Source organism: Cydia splendana, chromosome 21, assembly GCF_910591565.1.
Source record: "Cydia splendana chromosome 21, ilCydSple1.2, whole genome shotgun sequence".
Lineage (NCBI taxonomy): Eukaryota > Metazoa > Arthropoda > Insecta > Lepidoptera > Tortricidae > Cydia > Cydia splendana.
The window spans coordinates 169,475-187,719 of record NC_085980.1 but is presented as its reverse complement, the minus strand read 5'-3'; the positions used below and the strand labels follow the sequence as shown (position 1 = coordinate 187,719).

General features: G+C 37.2%; 2 protein-coding genes across 2 annotated transcripts in view; one reads left to right on the top strand and one right to left on the bottom strand.

Annotated features, from left to right (window-relative positions):
- The window catches only part of LOC134801353 (claspin-like), a 416,093-nt gene that overhangs the window by 341,071 nt on the left and 56,777 nt on the right, over positions 1 to 18,245 (top strand). The gene's annotated exons all lie outside the window — the stretch shown is intronic.
- Positions 1 to 18,245, bottom strand: part of LOC134801178 (G protein-coupled receptor kinase 2) — a 95,904-nt gene that overhangs the window by 58,039 nt on the left and 19,620 nt on the right. The window contains exon 2 of the mRNA XM_063773725.1: positions 16,702 to 16,797. Coding sequence (XP_063629795.1) covers positions 16,702 to 16,797 — 96 coding nt within the window. The remainder of the gene's footprint in view (positions 1 to 16,701; positions 16,798 to 18,245) is intronic.

Here is an 18,245-nt window from a genome sequence, read left to right as displayed (position 1 = left end):
GCGTGAGAGACTGTATTTGTGTGTGTAATGCACGCACACAGATGCGTACGCTTGCACCCGCGCGCGCCTCATTGCCGACAATTTGCAATGTTATTTTTCGTGCGTTACTGCCACGAGGCGTTCACTTATTACTTACTGTGTTGCGATTGAATTTTTTGACCCGGCTTACGTTTACGGAACTCGATAATCTTTCTACTACTGTGACTTGGCTTTGTTTACTTGACTTTGCTGATCAGCTTATTGTTTTGGACTCCGTGAGTTGTGGTTACCTATTGGACCGCACGCAATTCATCTACCTTTATTCAAGTAATTAAGCGTAATTAGCCGAAACCTTTATAAGAGTGTAATTCATAAGAAGTACATAAGATATAATTTATGTACTGGTTTGCTGTTAGCTTTTAATTGTATCACTTTACATATATGTTACTCAAATAACTAACACGGTTACACTGTTGTAAGAACATTATTTTTCAGGTAGGCCTTATTATACCTACTATAGGCCTTATTACCTCCTAGTACCTTAGTAGTAGTAGTACTACTACGGAAATTGATTCAAAGACTCAAGACTGACTTAACACATTCAACACCAAGAACCCGACTGTCGGGTACACTGTTCGTAGCGACTACGCGCTACATACGACGAAACCGTGGCTACGCGCTACGAGCGTAACCCGTAGCACTTAGTGGTATTGAATGTGTTAAGTGGCAGTAGGGTGTAGGGTTTTTTCTAGGCTTAATGAGTTCGCTGAAGCTTATTTTTTATACTTAGCGCACAGAACCACTAGTTTAACAGTATCAGCTCTAACCACATGTCACCATTTTGTCCTTTACGTAACAAACTCAGGGGCCCAGAATATCCGATGTACCTATCAAATCAAGGTTCTGTATCAAATAAGGCCCGGTTATTATAGTTCGTTATTTTTTAGCATTAGAAAGAAGGTAAACAATCATGACGTGTCTTTTTATTAATAATTATTGAAAAACGCTTTCAAAAATTAGTTTATATTACTTATGAAAGCAAAAGAATATAAAAAAGTATATGATTAATACATACATACATACATACATACAATCACGCCTATTTCCCGGAGGGGTAGGCAGAGACCACGGATTTCCACTTGCTACGATCCTGACATACCACTTTCGCTTCCTTCACATTCATAACATTCCTCATACACGCTCGCCGGTTTAGGGTGCTCTTGCTCATTAATATGATTAATATGATTTATAATTCTAACATATTTGCTATGACTTATTTTTCAATGGTAATTTTTAATAAGACATGTCAAAATCTGTTACCTTAATGCAAAAAAACGAACTTTAAGCGTGATAACTTTCAAAATTTCATTTTTTATAAGATAGTATAAGTAGATGGGCAAAAATTTTGCGTCCATGTCCACCAGTGAGTAAGTGATTGAGATACCTAAACATTTAACTTTATAATGTAAAATGATATAATTTACTAACCTACTCGTTTAATTTCAGGTAGGTTGAATAAGGAACCAAGTAACCATGGGGAGGAGCAGTATTTACTAACATTTTCTTTTTGGGTCTTCAGAGTGTATCGTTTCCTTTTTTTTGCACATATTACACTTAAATATATATTCTCTGTGTAAACCCTTACGTCTTTCAATGACAAAGGCAAGATCAGCAAATGTACAATTTGTATGATCGTGCCTGATATTTGAGATCACAGAAAATAAATATTTTAAATCCACTATTCTGCGACCTTCTAAAATTTTGTTTTATCATGATTCATGATCAAAAAGCTCGGATTCAATAGTCATATCAAACGTCGATTATGCAGTTGATGATGAGCTTGCATTTTCTACCATTGGTGCTGCAAATGCATCAACCGGTGGCGATAAACTTTGCCCTCTTGTAAAACAAATTACTATTGTGATTGTGTCCAGCAAAAGGCCAAAATTCGGTTTACTTTCCTGTTTAAAATATTACTAATTTATTCATATTTCAGATTAGGTACATAGGTAACTGTCTGAATGTTACAATGCCAGCTGGCAAATTCTATCACATTTGTTTGTTTGGTAGTCATGGTAACATTCACTTACATTGATATCCTTATTAAGATCTGTATCTTATTATCCAGACCTTAAAATATTGCCACCGTTGCCCTTTAAAAAAATACTGTTTAAATAATTGGCTACTCAAACAATGCTTCTATAGTATAAATAATGACTACACAAAAATGGGTAGTATTGTATATAATGCACGAAATAAGGCCCGATTCTTAAGCGGGTTTAAATTTTGAGGCCATGTCCGCTAATACTATAGACAAAATATCAAGTTTAATAAACACAAAAAAAAAACATTGATGGGCCTTATTTTATAATTTAGGCCTTACTTTGTAATTTAAAGTAGAGTTAGGCCAAGAAAAATCTATAGCGATTTTGATAGAACACGCAGTGCAAGTATTATTTCAAACGTCGCTTCTATGAAATTATGACATATAAATAACACTTGCACTGCGTGTGCTATCAAAATTGCTGTAGACTTTTCTTGGTCTGACTCTAAAATATTCTTTATTACACCACAAACATAAAAACAAATTTTAAAAAAACCGGCGAAGTGCAAGTCGGACTCGCACACGAAGGGTTCCGTACCATTATTTATAAAAACGGTCACCCATCCAAGTACTGACCCCGCCCGACGTTGCTTAACTTCGGTCAAAAATCACGTTTGTTGTATGGGAGGCCCCACTAAAATTTTTATTTTATCCTGTTTTTAGTATTTGTTGTTATAGCGGCAACAGAAATAAATCATCTGTGAAAATTTCAACTGTCTAGCTATCACGGTTCGTGAGATACAGCCTGGTGACAGACGGACGGACGGACAGCGGAATCTTAGTAATAGGGTCCCGTGTTTTACCCTTTGGGTACGGAACCCTAAAACCGATTTACAATGTAGATAAAGGTAGCAACAGGCGGTCTTATCGCTGTTAGTTCTTATTCTTCGTTTGTTTAGCATTAGAGTGAAGGTGACGTGTCTTTTTTAAGCATGCAATCGTATAATTATTTAGCTTTTTTTGTAATAGTTATGTACTTAGTGGTTAATATTAGTATTTACTATTTTTTTTTTTCAATAATGCTTAAAAACGAAGTATAGACATGACAACCAAATATTAACGCCATTGTAGGGCAGGATATACAGAACATGAATCATTTGTACTGTCACGCTCCGTGATTGTTGAGCCATTTAGGGTTCTAGCTAAATTGGACATTCCATAGAGCACGAGTAAGTATGGAACAACCAATTCAGCTAGGACCCTAAATTGCTCGACAATTACGAAGCGTGCCTGTAGGTACCTAAAAATTTTGTTAACCCATTTTAACCATGCAATAAAATATTTTTGATTTTGATTTCTAATTTGAAATATTAGAATCAAAAAGTTCATAATAGATTGTATATCATAACTACAAAAATGTGTTCCCTACTCTCAACCCAAAACCCCTTGTATCTTAGGATCTAGATATTTTGCACACAAGACGGTTTATCGATAACTTCTTACATCACTAGATTATCGACATTAAATGTCGACTATTGCCCATCACTTTTCTGGCTGTGTACGTATTTAGAAACTTGACTCCGCCCCTAAAATTAGTGCGATAGGGACAACTGCAGCTGAGGCGAAAAATCCTGCGTAAAAATTACAAAAATCGAGGTTTCGTAGTCCTCTTTTTCCTCCCCCAAAACTTAACCAATCGTAACCAAATTTGGAAATCTAAATGATTATGAAATTATCTGTGTCGGACCGTTTTGCTTTTTTGGCTAATTGATATCAGTTTTGAATACCACGCCTCTCATTGCGGCATAGTCTATTAGGCCATATTGGCCGTTTTTGAAGGGCTCTAGCGCCTTAAAAAACAAAAATATCAAAAAAAGCAAAACGGTCCGACACAGATATTGACAATATTAATCTGTGTTGAAAAAATCATTGCTCTAGCTTCAAAAACCACGGAGGAAAACGAGGACTACGTTTGTATGGAGGAATGACCACTCCTGTTGGCTCTTAAAGTTGTAGCGTTAATTGTTTAAAATTCGAATAGAAATTGTAAAGTTACCTTGTAGACCTCGCATCTAAATATATTTGGTCATGATATTTTGAGTTTTATTCACCAGTACTAGAGTTCACTTTTATTAGCGATTTCATCAAGATGTAGCTTTATTGAATTATATTGGAGTGATATAAAGTTAGAATTTAGTAACTGTGAGATCCTCGTATTTCAGCCCGTACAAGATAAGAACATTGACCTTTTGCTTAATATAAAAGTCCAGTTTTAAATATTTGACCTGATTATGATACGTTATGACTAAAGTTCTTTGGTGAATAACATTGTCCGTCACACATAACATAACGTCACGCAAGCGCCCTGCGCCGCCTACATGAAACAGCAGGCTCAGGCATACATTTTCGCCGTGCGGTAGAAAGAGAGGAAAGACGCCTTACGCTGTCTCGAGTTTATCATTTTTTCCCCACCTCAAAAAGTGCTCAGCGCCGCTAAAGAAGTTTTCACTTCAATAAAATAACAAATGCGAAACTAACTCTGTCTGTCTGTATGTTACCTCTTCACGCTAAAACTACTAAACTGAAGTTAACAGATGGTTTCGTGCCGGTCAACAGACTGCGTTGTTGTTGTTGTACGCCGTTACGGTACGGACGGAGTCAAGGCACTGTTAATGGTGCATGTGTGACGTCACACGACATCACAACTTTGCGTCACCCGCATCATCTTACAACACGCAACTCCTGTAGGTATTTGAATAAATGATGCCTCGTACGGCGCGGCGCGCGGCGCGCGGCGGGCACACTTTTTTGCACTCTTATGTTAATTATTGAAGAGGAGACCCTCTTTTTATGTATTTAGTTATTTAAGACTGTCTTATGTCATTGGCGGTATGGAATTTTGTAACAAACACAAATGTGAAAATATGATACTTACTAAACGTAACTACGTAAATAGAGACAAACGATTATCAACATTGTATTAGATTTATACAAGTTTATGATAAACGCCATTCGTTTCTATTTAAGGAAATGGAAAATCAGCGTGGATTTAATATTGATATTTATTCCCAGGCTATTGAGGCTATTTGATTGGGGGTCTATTTAGAATTGTAGATAATATCTTCTTGTCACAAAAACAAGCAATCCCCTTTTTGTATTTTTCTTGAGATTTTAATTGGAATTGTTTAAGTCCCATATCACTTCCTAGCGTGACTTCCGTGGGTGGATTTCATCACCAAAAATTTCACCATACAAAAAAATATCGCCTATTCCACCTATCCCTACCGCGATATCCCCCCCAGTGGGGATATGTGGAATATTTTTCCATCTATTTCTACTAGTAGGGATACTTTTCCATCTATCCCTACTAATTGATGCCAAATGGATTTTTTTCCGCATATCCCTACCATTTTCCCCCTGGTAGGGATAAATGGATTTTTATCCTCCCGTCCCTACTGTTTCCCCCCCTGGGGGGGACAGGTGGAATTATTTCTATGTATACCCATTGGTTTCCCCCCCGGTGGGGATAGGTGGATTTTTTTTCACTTATCCCTACAACCTCGCTATTTGGTAGGGATACATGGAAACTTTTCCAATCATCTTAACCTGATTGTATTTTGGTAGGGATACATGGAAACTTTTCCAATCATCTTAACCTGATTGTATTTTGGTTGAAATACATGGAAACTTTTCCAATCATCTTTACCTGATTGTATTTTGGTTGAAATACATGGAAACTTTTCCAATCATCTTTACCTGATTGTATTTTGATAGGGATACATGGAAGTTTTCTCCAATCATCTTTACCTAATTACATTGGAAAGACTGGCCAAAAAAATTGTGACGAGGCTATCTGAACATATATATGAAAAGGTGCAGGGGCGGGTGGAATAAGTCCATATTATATATCTACTAAACGCCTGTGCAAACCGGCGGAGCGCAGCGCAGATCACTTTAAATTTATCAATGTGTATTCTTCCCTATTTCAATTTCATTCAGGTATAAATTTGAATGCTCTGAGACATGGAGCATCTCGGAGCATCACGGAGGATTGTTACTCCGCGGCATCGAGGAGCACGTTAATCCTCCTGGGTGATCTGCGCTGCGGTCCGCCGGTTTGCGCAGGCCTTAAACAGCTAGGTAGCAGGGCGAGTGGATGAAATTCCATATATATCCCTACTAGGTAGCAGGGACGGGATGACTGGAAGAATTTCCATATATCCCTACTAAACAGCAAGGTAGCAGGGACGAATGGAAGAAATTCCATATAGCCCTACCAAACAGCAAGGTAGCAGGGACGAGTGGAAGAAATTCCATATATCCCTACCAAACAGCAAGGTGGCAGGGACGAGTGGAAAAAATTCCTTATATCCCTACCAAACAGCAAGGTAGCAGGGACGAGTGGAAGAGATTCCATATTTCCCTACCAAACAAAAAGGCAGTAGGGATAGGTAACATAAAATCCACCTGTCCCCACCTGGGGAGGAAAAAAGAGGTTAAAGTGGAAAAAAAGTTACTTATCCCCACCAGGGGGGAAATCAACAGGTACACGTGGAAAAAAATCCACCTATTTCTACCAGGGGGGAAAGTAGTTGGGAAAAGCGTAATAAATTCCATCTGGCCCTACCATCCAAAAATAGGGGGGATAGATGGACGACTTGATTCCATGTATCACTACCAGTAGAAATAGATGGAAAAATATTCCACATATCCCCACTGGGGGGGATATCGCGGTAGGGATAGGTGGAATAGGCGAAAAATATTTGTTTTAAATGTTTAATTTAACACGATTCTAGCTGGGTAAAGTAATAGGGGGCTGTATATTGAGGATATTTATGGTATTTATACAATCATTTGTGGCTTATATTTGAAGTTATCGCTTTCGGAAAATAAAAACGCAAGATGGTGATGACAATCATAGTATGGTAATGACTCTTTTATAGACGGTAATGACACTGCATGTACGGTAATGACGATTTGGGAACTAATTTATATATGTACTTATTAAAAACGTATTAAAAAAACAAAAACTTTCTTTAATTGTAAGGCTTTAGAACTTTAATAAACATTACAAATAACATGTTTTTGAACATAAGACTAGCTACATAAATTATTTTTAGAAAATTAAAAAAATACATTTTATTCATATAAATAAATATATAACAAGTATTTTTATTGTATAATTTTAAATAATTGATATTCCGAAATAGGCAATTTATGTATTCATCTATTTTTTTGGGTTTTTTCAATGTTAAATCATATTAACAATATTGTACTCTTATTATCAGTTTAAACCCGCATCTTCTTTTATCTACTGCATAACTTGTATCATATTATAAAATTGCTGGCATACCAATGAGCTTAATTTTTATGATATATTACTTTTTTTTGATAATTTGATTCATTGCATAAGTTTGTATTTTTGTTGTTTTATAAATTAACTTTAAAAATAGCTATAATGATTTAAATCCATATATATATTGTTTAATAGCTAAACATTAATATATAATCAGTGTTTTATAAGTTGCAAGACCCCTACTTGTAATGCATGTCATAAGTTACAAAATGTTAGGTATTGGGTCCGGTGACTACCCAATGGTATAATTATTAATTGCTCTAATTATATACATCAATTAATATAATATTATCAAAAAACATAAGGCCATTACGATAGTGAGCCAGTACCGTAGCCTATGGTCGCTTAAAACTTAATATATGTTGCTTGTTTAAATACTTTGTTTTAACACGACTAACATGCAATTACAGACTCTAAGTTGCACGATTTACATTATTAGATAATAAAAAATAAACATTTGTATGTTCTAAGTTCTAAGTGACCTAAATTTTGCCTACTTCAGTCAAAATGTTATTTAAAACTAACCATCCTCTAGTGTGAAAAAAATAGTCATATCTTCTTCTACATTTATAAGGTAGACATTATATAGTGTTAGAAGACATAGAGAACGTTTTTCAAACATACAGCTTAATTTCATAATGAATTATAGCAAAATAACTAGAAAAGTTTCTGAGAACCGTCATCACCATACACATGAAATCATCACCGGTCGTCATTTTTTCCCGGTGATGATGGGTATGGTGTTGACGATTTGAGAGTTTCTTGTTTTTATTTCTAGAATACGAATAATAGTAGTTAATGTCTATGCTACACAATAAACTTCATGTAGTTTGCCATTCATTTCAATAATTATTTCTAATATATCATTTGTAACTTTTTTAAACCAAAGCATAACGGTGATGATGCTCTGTTGTGACAAACTACGTTTTACAAATTTGTTCGTAATATTTCTCACGATTCAATGATGTGACTTTATAGTGAAATCATTTTTGGCATTCTATATTAAAGTGAAAAATAGGGCAAGGACCTTTAGCGGTATTTCGTTGTTCATACACGGAGATAAGCTCACGTTGACATTACCATGACGGTGTTGACGAATATTCGTGACAAAATTTTAAATATTTTTAAATGTACTTTCTCGGTGAAGGAATTATTGCATATTTTCCCATGTGTTAAACAACAACATGGAAAAGATATAAGTAAAAGAAAAATCGCAATCGTACGATAGGTGTGCTATAATTTTCACTGCAAACAATAAGGTTCAGATTTTTCCGGTCGACGGTGATGATTTTAGACACATAAAACATTTTATATAAAAAAAACTATTAAGTTATTGGAGATGGTAATTGAAGGAACATGAAGATAATAGTTCTTAAAAACATATAAAAAAGTTGGAACTCGCACAACCTACTAGTTTTTTTTATAAAGACCGAACCATAAGTTTTCGCAGGATTTTGAAATCCACCCCCGTGCGACTACTTCAACTAGGTACTTGGCCTTAAATATGTAAAATGTAAATAATGAAGTATGCTCACGCGCAGCGCAGCGCAGCGCGGGGTAATTAGGATGCAGACATGTCATGCTCCGCTGATGACGTCAGATGCGTCGCGCGGTGAATTTTTTGCCGCGATACCTATCTATGCTTTTTCGCGTTTTGGGAACTCGCTACTGGCATAGAGTAATATAAGTAAAGAAAGAGTGTTAATTCCATACATCAGTTTTCTGGCCAAAACGCGAGTTATTTCGTAGTCGACATCTAACCTCAAGTAGTGGAAGTCGTATCAGTACCGCTACTTGACACCAGATGTCACAAGTGTCGCAACTGACGAAAAATGTACTGCTAAAACAATTTACAACTAATATTATAAGCAGGAGTTGAAAATAGAGTTTCGGTTAATCCGGTTATAATATTAGCTGAAAATTGTTGAGCATTAGAGTTTACGTTCGTTGCGACATCTATTGTCGACTAGCAGTACTGATACATTCCGCTACTTGACGCTAGATGTCGACTACGAAATAAATAACTACGCGTTTTGGTAGGAAAACTGATGTATGGAGTTACCACTCTTTCTTTACTTATATTACTTTATGCTACTGCCTACTGCACAGTTGGTTGTGTCATTTGGCAAGTGTTAGACGAGGTAGTGAACTAATATCAAGTTTAAAAGAAAGTTTTTAGTCAAGAATGTCATTGTATAGTTGTATACAAGCTCTTATCGATGACTGTTCTTTTCTTTCAACAGACAACTAATACATACTCATCGAGACAATTCTACAAAACCCAAACACAATAAAATGATTAAGTTGCGTTGTTTCATTACAATCATTACAGAGTTCCCATCGCCACCTCCTATGTCCATCATCAAAGTGGGTTAAAATTATAGGTAGCTTGAAAGTTATGACGCGAACGCATACCTACAATATAAACATTGTAAGTTAAATAAAACCGTGTGATAAGAAGAAGAATTATGTACTTACTAAAACTCATATTCACCGAAGATTGGTGCTACGGTCTTAAGTATTAACCCCTCAGCCGCCAACGAACGACAATACTTAAATGTCAGCCCTAATCCCTAGCATCTCATCTGCCAACCCTATAGCGCTGTCGCCATAAACTCAGGGCTGCGCTGCCGATAAGGAAAATTAAAAAGTCGCTGTCAATTCAATTACGCTGAAGCTTTTAGTGCCGGGAAATGTGGCACGATAATGTATGGGAACTCTTTGTTGGAGATAAACAACTTTTTACGCCATTTTTTACGGCGACATTTTTTATTGTGCCACGTAAAAGTAAAACCTTTGAACTTTGAGCTCGTTAAAAAAAAGACACTCGGGAAGAGCTATCGCATATTGCATTGGCTTTTTGCAGCCAATGCAGCAATTATGTATAATATAGGTATGTTTTATTTCAAAAACGTGCTTACTTGCATTCTAGCTTTGTGAAAGGCTGTGCATAAAATCCGAATAGCACAGAGAGCCATGGAGCGCGCCATACTCAGGATCAAGCTTCAAGACCTATATAAATGAAGAATGTCGCAATCCACCGCTGCACCAAGGTGCAAGAGTGGCATTCCAGAAAAGTATCGGGTTACGTGGCGCTATTTTATAACAATTGTGATAAAGCTAAGATATTTGGCATAATCATAGTCTAATAAAACATGGTCTTCCATTCCCAGAGTGACACGGGCCTACGTCACAACAACATGGCCGCTATATATAGCGCTATCGCATATTATCATATAGCGCTGTCGCATGATGACGTAGGCCCGTGTCAGTTAGGTGACCTAGAAAAGACGGGAATGGAGTACCAGGCGGAGTATATTATTATACCATGGGCATAATAACATTTGATAAGTTAGCTTTAACTTCAACTGTATCATATAATATGTAGCGTCGCGTCCCCGAAAAATAAACCTTTTTGTTGAATGCCCCTAGACGTGGGCCACCTCATTGTCAAACTAAATTTGAGTTGAACCAAAATGTTAATGGATTGGTGGCCACTTTCGGAATATTCCGGATGAAAGAGTGTGTCCGTTGGGTCGTTGGGTGGACGACGGGTGTGTAATGCTTAATATAATTATAAAAAAACTATCATACATTTGTTATAACGCCACTTGATATATTATTGTATGTTATAATGTAATTTTTATTATACGTTGTCTTTGTTATATTGTCATATCATCTAAACTGTCATTGATATAATGCATAATGTAATATAATTTTCAAATAGTATATAGACATATTTTATAATGACATTTGTTATATTATATTTTTGTATAACGTAATACTTCATACAATTTTATCAAGTATAAATACATAATACATACGTCACACGTGCATGACTCCGCCTACCTCTCAAATCTGTACGTGCCCTGGTAACGGCATAAATAGAACCAGCTCACTCAGATACTTAGGCGTTATTGTGGACGAAAACCTTAACTTTAAAAAACATATTACGGCTACGTCTGGTAGGGTTCGCAAACTTATATACACTATGAAACTTTTACGGGAGGTTGCGGATACTCACCTGCTTCGAATTGTGTATTTGGCACTGTGTCAATCTATTTTAGGTTATTGTGTACTCGCTTGGGGTGGTTCTGCTAAATCAACTTTAATCATTCTAGAGCGAGCACAAAGAGCAGTTCTGAAGGTCTGCCTGGGACTCCCCCGTCGGTATTCTACGTCTGAACTTTTCAACAAAGCGCACGTCTTAAGTGTTCGTAAAATATTTTTACTGCGTGCTTCCCTTTACGTACACAATCAGATCTGTCATGATCCTAATCAAAAAGACATGATACTAAAAAGAGTCTATAAAATCCCTATACCCCTTGTTAAAACAACTTTTGCTATGAGATTCTCGTCTTATCTCTTTCCACATTTATATAATAAATTAGTAAAAATCTGCGATATAAGGCACTATGATTTACCTGAAGCAAAAAAGCAAATCAAACCCCTACTATTTTCTTGGAGTTATGATGAGTCAGAGGACATTTTGAAATGACTATAGTTAGTTATAGACTTCAACATTATGTTGCGTCAGATCCCAAAAGATGAATAACATGCACGGCTACTCTTCTTCTCTTCTGTTTGTCGTAGGTAATACGTACATACATACATACTCACATATATACACACATACCTTCACATAAACACTTTCACTTCACAGTCATTTAATAAAAATTCTTAGTTTTTATTAATTTTAATGTACCTAGATTTAATAATAAATCGTATTTGGCTTAGATCCCCACGTCACAGGCTAAGCCTAGTGTGGGGATCACTGTACTTCACCTATGTAACATCCAAACTATGAAATAAATATGTTTTGAATTTTTTTTTTGAATTTGAATTTAATATATTGTATAACATTTTTTGTCATATTTCATTTACTGATAACGTAAAGTTTTACATATTTTTTATAACTAGTACGCAGACCTACTGCTTTTGCTAGCTATTTTATTCTAGGGAGGTCGCAGTTCTAACCTAACCTGACCAATTTTTTACGGTTTTCGTTCTGCGGGGGCCGCAGTTCAAACCTAACCTGAACCACTTTTTTTCCTATAGTATTTTATTCTACGGAGGGGCAAAGTTCTAACCTAACTTACCTAACCTAACCCTTCTTTTGTTAGGTAGTTATTCGTTTATGCGGAGTCGCAGTTCCAACCTAACCTAACCCATTTATGTCATGCAACTATGCCACATAAATAATTATGTGATGTCACTTGTTATAACAAATAATATGCTTTAGACTTTAGTTTAGAGTATGTAATAATTATGGCAATGTACAGTCGCCATCAGATATATCGGAGCGGCCAAGGTGTTCACAATATCTGAACACGCGCTCTAACGCCCTGACAATAGAGGCGTGTTCCGATATTTGTGAGCACCTTGGCCGCTCCGATATATCTGATGGCGACTGTATATTAGACGAAGTGTAAATATACCTTATGACCATTATACCAATAATAACATTATGTATACCGTTAATTAGGTATAACGGTAGCATGCCATTAATTACGTTATTAAAAATAACGATATATCAAACTATAATATATGAAAAGTAATTATAACAAATGTAATGCACCCGTGGACGACATTCGGAACTTTCGGAAGGATGCGGGTCACTTCTGGATGAGATTAGCTCAGCGCTGGGACAGGTGGCGTATGCAGCATTTAGCGATTAAATGCTGAAATGATTATTGTTATTCAAATAAATATATGAATGATGATGATGGTCAGTAATGTTATTGTATTTAATGAAAACAGACCAGGACATAAGTATTGTAGATATATGACCAAGGGCGTCGCCAGCCTAGATACTATAGTTCGTTTTTTGAAGTGAAAACTTCTTTAGCGGCGCTGAGCACTTTTTGAGGAGGGGAAAAAATGATAAACTCGGGACAGCGTAACGCGTAACGCGAAGGCGTCTCTCCTCTCTTTCTACCGCACGGCGAAAATGTATGCCTGAGCAGGCTGTTTCATGTAGGCGGCGCAGGGCGCTTGCGTGACTTATGTCATGTGTGACGGACAATGTTATTCACCAAAGAACTTTAGTCATAACGTATCATAATCAGGTCAATTATTTAAAACTGGACTTTTATATTAAGCAATAAAGCTCAATGTTCTAATCTTGTACGGGCTGAAATACGAGGATCTCACAGTTACATTCTAACTTTATATCACTCCAATATAATTCAATAATTCAATAAATCTCTCTCTCTCATGATGATGATGTCTCATCTTGATGAAATCGCTAATAAAAGTGAACTCTAGTACTGGTGAATAAAACTCAAAATATCATGACCAAATATATTTAGATGCGAGGTCTGCAAGGTAACTTTACAATTTGTATTCGAATTTTAAACAATTAACGCTACAAATTTAAGTTCACTGGCCAGCAATTTCGGAACTAAAGTTTTTCAATAGAAAGGAGGATGCGTCAATTATACATAGTGCTGCAAACATTTTGGACTAGTTATTGAGTTTTCACTTCTGTCGGCACTCCCGGAGTGCAACCCGTTGTTTTTTTTAGCATTAGAAAGAACTTGAAAGAAGGTAAGCGATCTTAACATGTCTTTTAATTGAAAAACGCTTTTTAAAAATCAGTAACTATTACTTATGAAAGCAGAAGAATATAAATGATCGTATTGATCGTATTAGATTCATAATTGTTACATATTTGTCGTAACTTATTTTTAAAATGTGTTTTTCAATTAAAAGACACATCAAGATTGTTTACCTTATTTCTAATGCTAAAAAAACGAACTATAGGGAGGAGCAAGTCGATATCGCCGAAGGCATAGCAGAAGGGGGTTAGGTATACGTTGTAGAAAACGTAAATCTCCAGTCCTCTAGCGACGCCCTGTAGAGTGTGTAGGGCAGCCCTGCGTGTGTGTGCGGGGGCAATAAGTAGTGATTTCCTGCGCGCACGCACTTTGGACGGCTAAATCCTACTAATGTCCCTAATGCGATGGCGTGCGTGATTTAACTACCGTACTGCTGCTGATGTAAGTGATGTATAATCGTCAACACTGTTCACTAACTGTTCACTAAAGTACCTACGTAAACTATTTCCGCCATCGCTCTACGTGATAACTTTTCCATATTCACCACTTAGGTGGTTGTCACTGTCACTCCTCAACTGTGCGTGTCTCCAACAACTTCCTGCCTCGCACAGTTAAACTGGGGAATGAACTGTGGCCCGCGGTATTTCTGGGCCGATACGACCTTCAAACCTTCCAATCTTAAAGGTCGGCAACGCACTTGTAACTCCTCTGGTGGTGTAGGTCTCCATGGGCGACGGTAATAGCTTACCGTCAGGCAACACGTCTGCTTGTTTGCCTCCTTTATCATAAAAAAACTCAATATTAACAAGTGCTAAAACCTCATACGTCAAAATAAAATGGCTCCTGAAACTCAAAATATTGCTTAATGTACTGTTGGATGATAACAAATTGATCCTTGCCTCATTTCCGCAATACAAGGTAGAACTGATGTCGTTGAAATAATGGTTACGAATTTAACAGCGAAGACGTCGATAACAGCAACACACTTGACTAGATACGATGGGTTCTATCTTGTTGCAATAAGGCTCAATATACCATTCATTTGTTATCTCGACGATGGTACTCATTATTCCTAAATCTAAAGGTTGAAAAGGCAAACCCCTGTTATCTGACTCGGCGTTTACAAGACTTCAGAGATGAGAATTATAACCTAAAAAACCCGAATTTTTAACTAACACCAACACACTGGTTCCATTAACTCTTCATGCGTTTGTAATGGGACCTTGTGGGTTGTGGGACATTCATAAATACATAGTTATTCATAAGTAATAGGTGACGCGATGTGGTTAACCGCGTTCGCACCAGCAAGGAAAACTGTGTTATTGTCAAGTAAAGTCAAGTTGCAGTCAGCTGTCAAGCGTTGCTTTTCACAATAAACAATAAAACACGACACAGGTCGGGTAAAAATGCGCCTAGCAACAGCCAGGCTATAGTAGACCCAAACGAAACGGACGACAGGGGTCATATCTCTCACCCTGAGAGTGAGTGAGGGCACAGAATAAATAATAGTACTAGGTACAGAAGACTCACTCTCTAACAAAACGCGTCTGTTACGATCAGCACAGATATGGCCGCTAGGTGGCGATGGCGCCACGCGCGGCTTATGGCTTTCCCCAAAATTGGGGCGGAAGTACCTGTAGCAAATCGACGAAATCGCGGAGTGAGCCAGGCCTCGTGAGGGTGAGATAAATCTCTCCCCCTACCTTCGACCATCACGCGAGCGTGAATGTGTGAGTTTTACGAACCGTTTTTGGTCTAGGTACTATAAGCATATGGTGTGTTTCATAAACTCTTGAACCTCTCGAGAACCGCAATCAAATCTGCCAAGCCGGTTTAGAGATAAATGGGGAATTCATTGGTGTGCACTAAATCTCAAGAAAATACCATTTAAGGCAAAGATGAAGTGATTCAAAATAAATGATAGTGTTAAAATGAAATCGCACATTATACCCGTAGATTGGGTATCATTGTTATTGAGTTTAACCGTTGACTTCGAGTGACCTTAAACGTTTAGGTGTAAACACTACATATATTACACATAATTGCATTTAAATAGTCACACGAATCCGCTACTAAAAAGCTACTCCAATACAATCCAAGTTAGTTATTTTACTTATTTTGGCGCGCTAGTCGTGCAAGCATGCATACATTGCATGTGTCACGCATCAGCGCATATCAATAGAGACCTCTGTCAAGACTAGTGGCTCTGTGAACTGTAGACCCCCATGGCTCCACTATTTTGAATTTGCAAAAGCTGCATGGATAAAAAAATAAATTTAATCATTGAATCTTTTTACAAAATTTCACGAGAATCGGTTGAAAAATGCGACTTGTAAAGGTGAATATTATATCTGGAATTCCGGACATACGAAATGTGAGAAGGAGTAAAATATCGCAAAAAAAATAACAATCAGCTTAATTAGGTATAATTACTTAAGTGACTTAATTCAGGAAAAAAAATCAAACAGATCAGGCCATATATGTATCTCATTTATGTCCATGTCGATGCTTAAGGATAAAGCAGAAATAAGGAGTTTGGCGAATTACATCAGTGTTATGCAACGCCTACCTAAACCATAAACTTACTTCCGTCAGACACAGAAAGGAAGAGCTTTGCTCCCTCTGGTGTATGTGGAATATGTGTAGATACAAACGCATCAAGAGTGGACTGCTACGAGACTGCTTGCCTGCCGGATAGACGGTCCTCTCCACATTGACCTGAGTATAAACACGCAGGCAGATATTAAGAGTAGGGCACTTACCTATTTTTGTTTTTATATCTAAGCATTGTGATATGTGAGGGAACTGGAGGATCTTGCGCCACTTCTTGCTCTTGCCCTTGTTGCTATCGGAGCCACCTGCCGACAAACAACACAACAAGTTAAACACCTCAACATATCTACAACACCGTTGAATTAAAAATTTTGTAAGAAACAAAAGCGGACAAGCTTTCCGTACAAATTAAACTTTTTTTTACAAATTCATAGTTTTCCTGTACACATACATACCTAACAATGTCGGAGAGGGCTTTACTTTATGTAGTACTTGGCGTGAAAATATAGCGTCGTCCTACTCTACCATGACATACGTGTCATTCCGGCAATAACCTTGTATCAAACGCCTTCCATCTTGACCAAGTACATCGACTTATTTCCGCCAAACCATATTAAATCACCCTAAAGCCTAAACCAAGCGATAAAAGCGAACTAATGGCGTCTTTACTACCGACAAATTTGTCTGTAGGTACCCTCACTCAAACAAAACGTAGTTTAAGTGTGACAGAGATAGGTAAGTTTAGTTTCCCGGTTCGATAATTTTGTTATCTAGTAGACTAAGAGCTAGAGCCCCGGATAAAGCAAAAATACATTTTTGAGATCAACGAAACCCCTCTGTACTGTACCTACTATCCGCAAACCAAACTGACAACTACAGTCATATTAGCATCTCTTTCACTCTTGCTACAACCAAGCAAGCAAGTGTGAGTGAGAAATTTTACTAACCCGGTCATCACTTATCAGTTTGGTTTTGGGTTCCACATAGTTATTTATAGTAGTTTGCTAACCTTAATGTCCTTATTTATTACTAGATCTGCGTCTGGCAGCTGTTCAACAGCGGAGTCCAATATGACAGGCCAGCAAAAGGTAGTAAAGTCAAATTATATATGTATACGAACACCTCCACCTCCAGGGTCTAAGCTTATTAGGGTTCCGTAGCCAAATGGCAAAAAACGGAACCCTTATGGATTCGTCATGTCTGTCTGTCTGTCCGTCCGTATGTCACAGCCACTTTTTTCCGAAACTATAAGAACTATATACCCTTCATGGGCGAGTCCTACTCGCACTTGGCCGCTTTTTTTTTATTTTATTTTTTCAACTGGGGCAATGCTAAAAGGGAAGGGAATGATTTAGCATTAGCGCTATGTATTTAAGTTTCTATCGTTTGTTCCACCGTAGCGCGAAATCGAAACTTTCGAGCCAATTTTCAATGGTCAATCGATTCGTCTTTATGGCGCGGATGAAATTGACTAGTGTTTTTCGATAACGTTAAGCCCCTTTGCTGAGATTCTACTCTGGCCTAAAATTGTGAATATTTTTCCGGTGCCAGCTCTCCGTGTATAGGGAACTGTTCAATCCTGTAACCGCGTTAGGGATTATTGGGTCCTTATTTGATTAGGATCAACCGAGTTTCGCACAAAGGACGTTGGACAGTAATTCCGTTGAAAACAATGATTTCTTACACTATGAAACAGTGAAGCGGGTAATTTTAAACCGAATTAATCATTTACCGTGGGAGATTCTCACTCGCG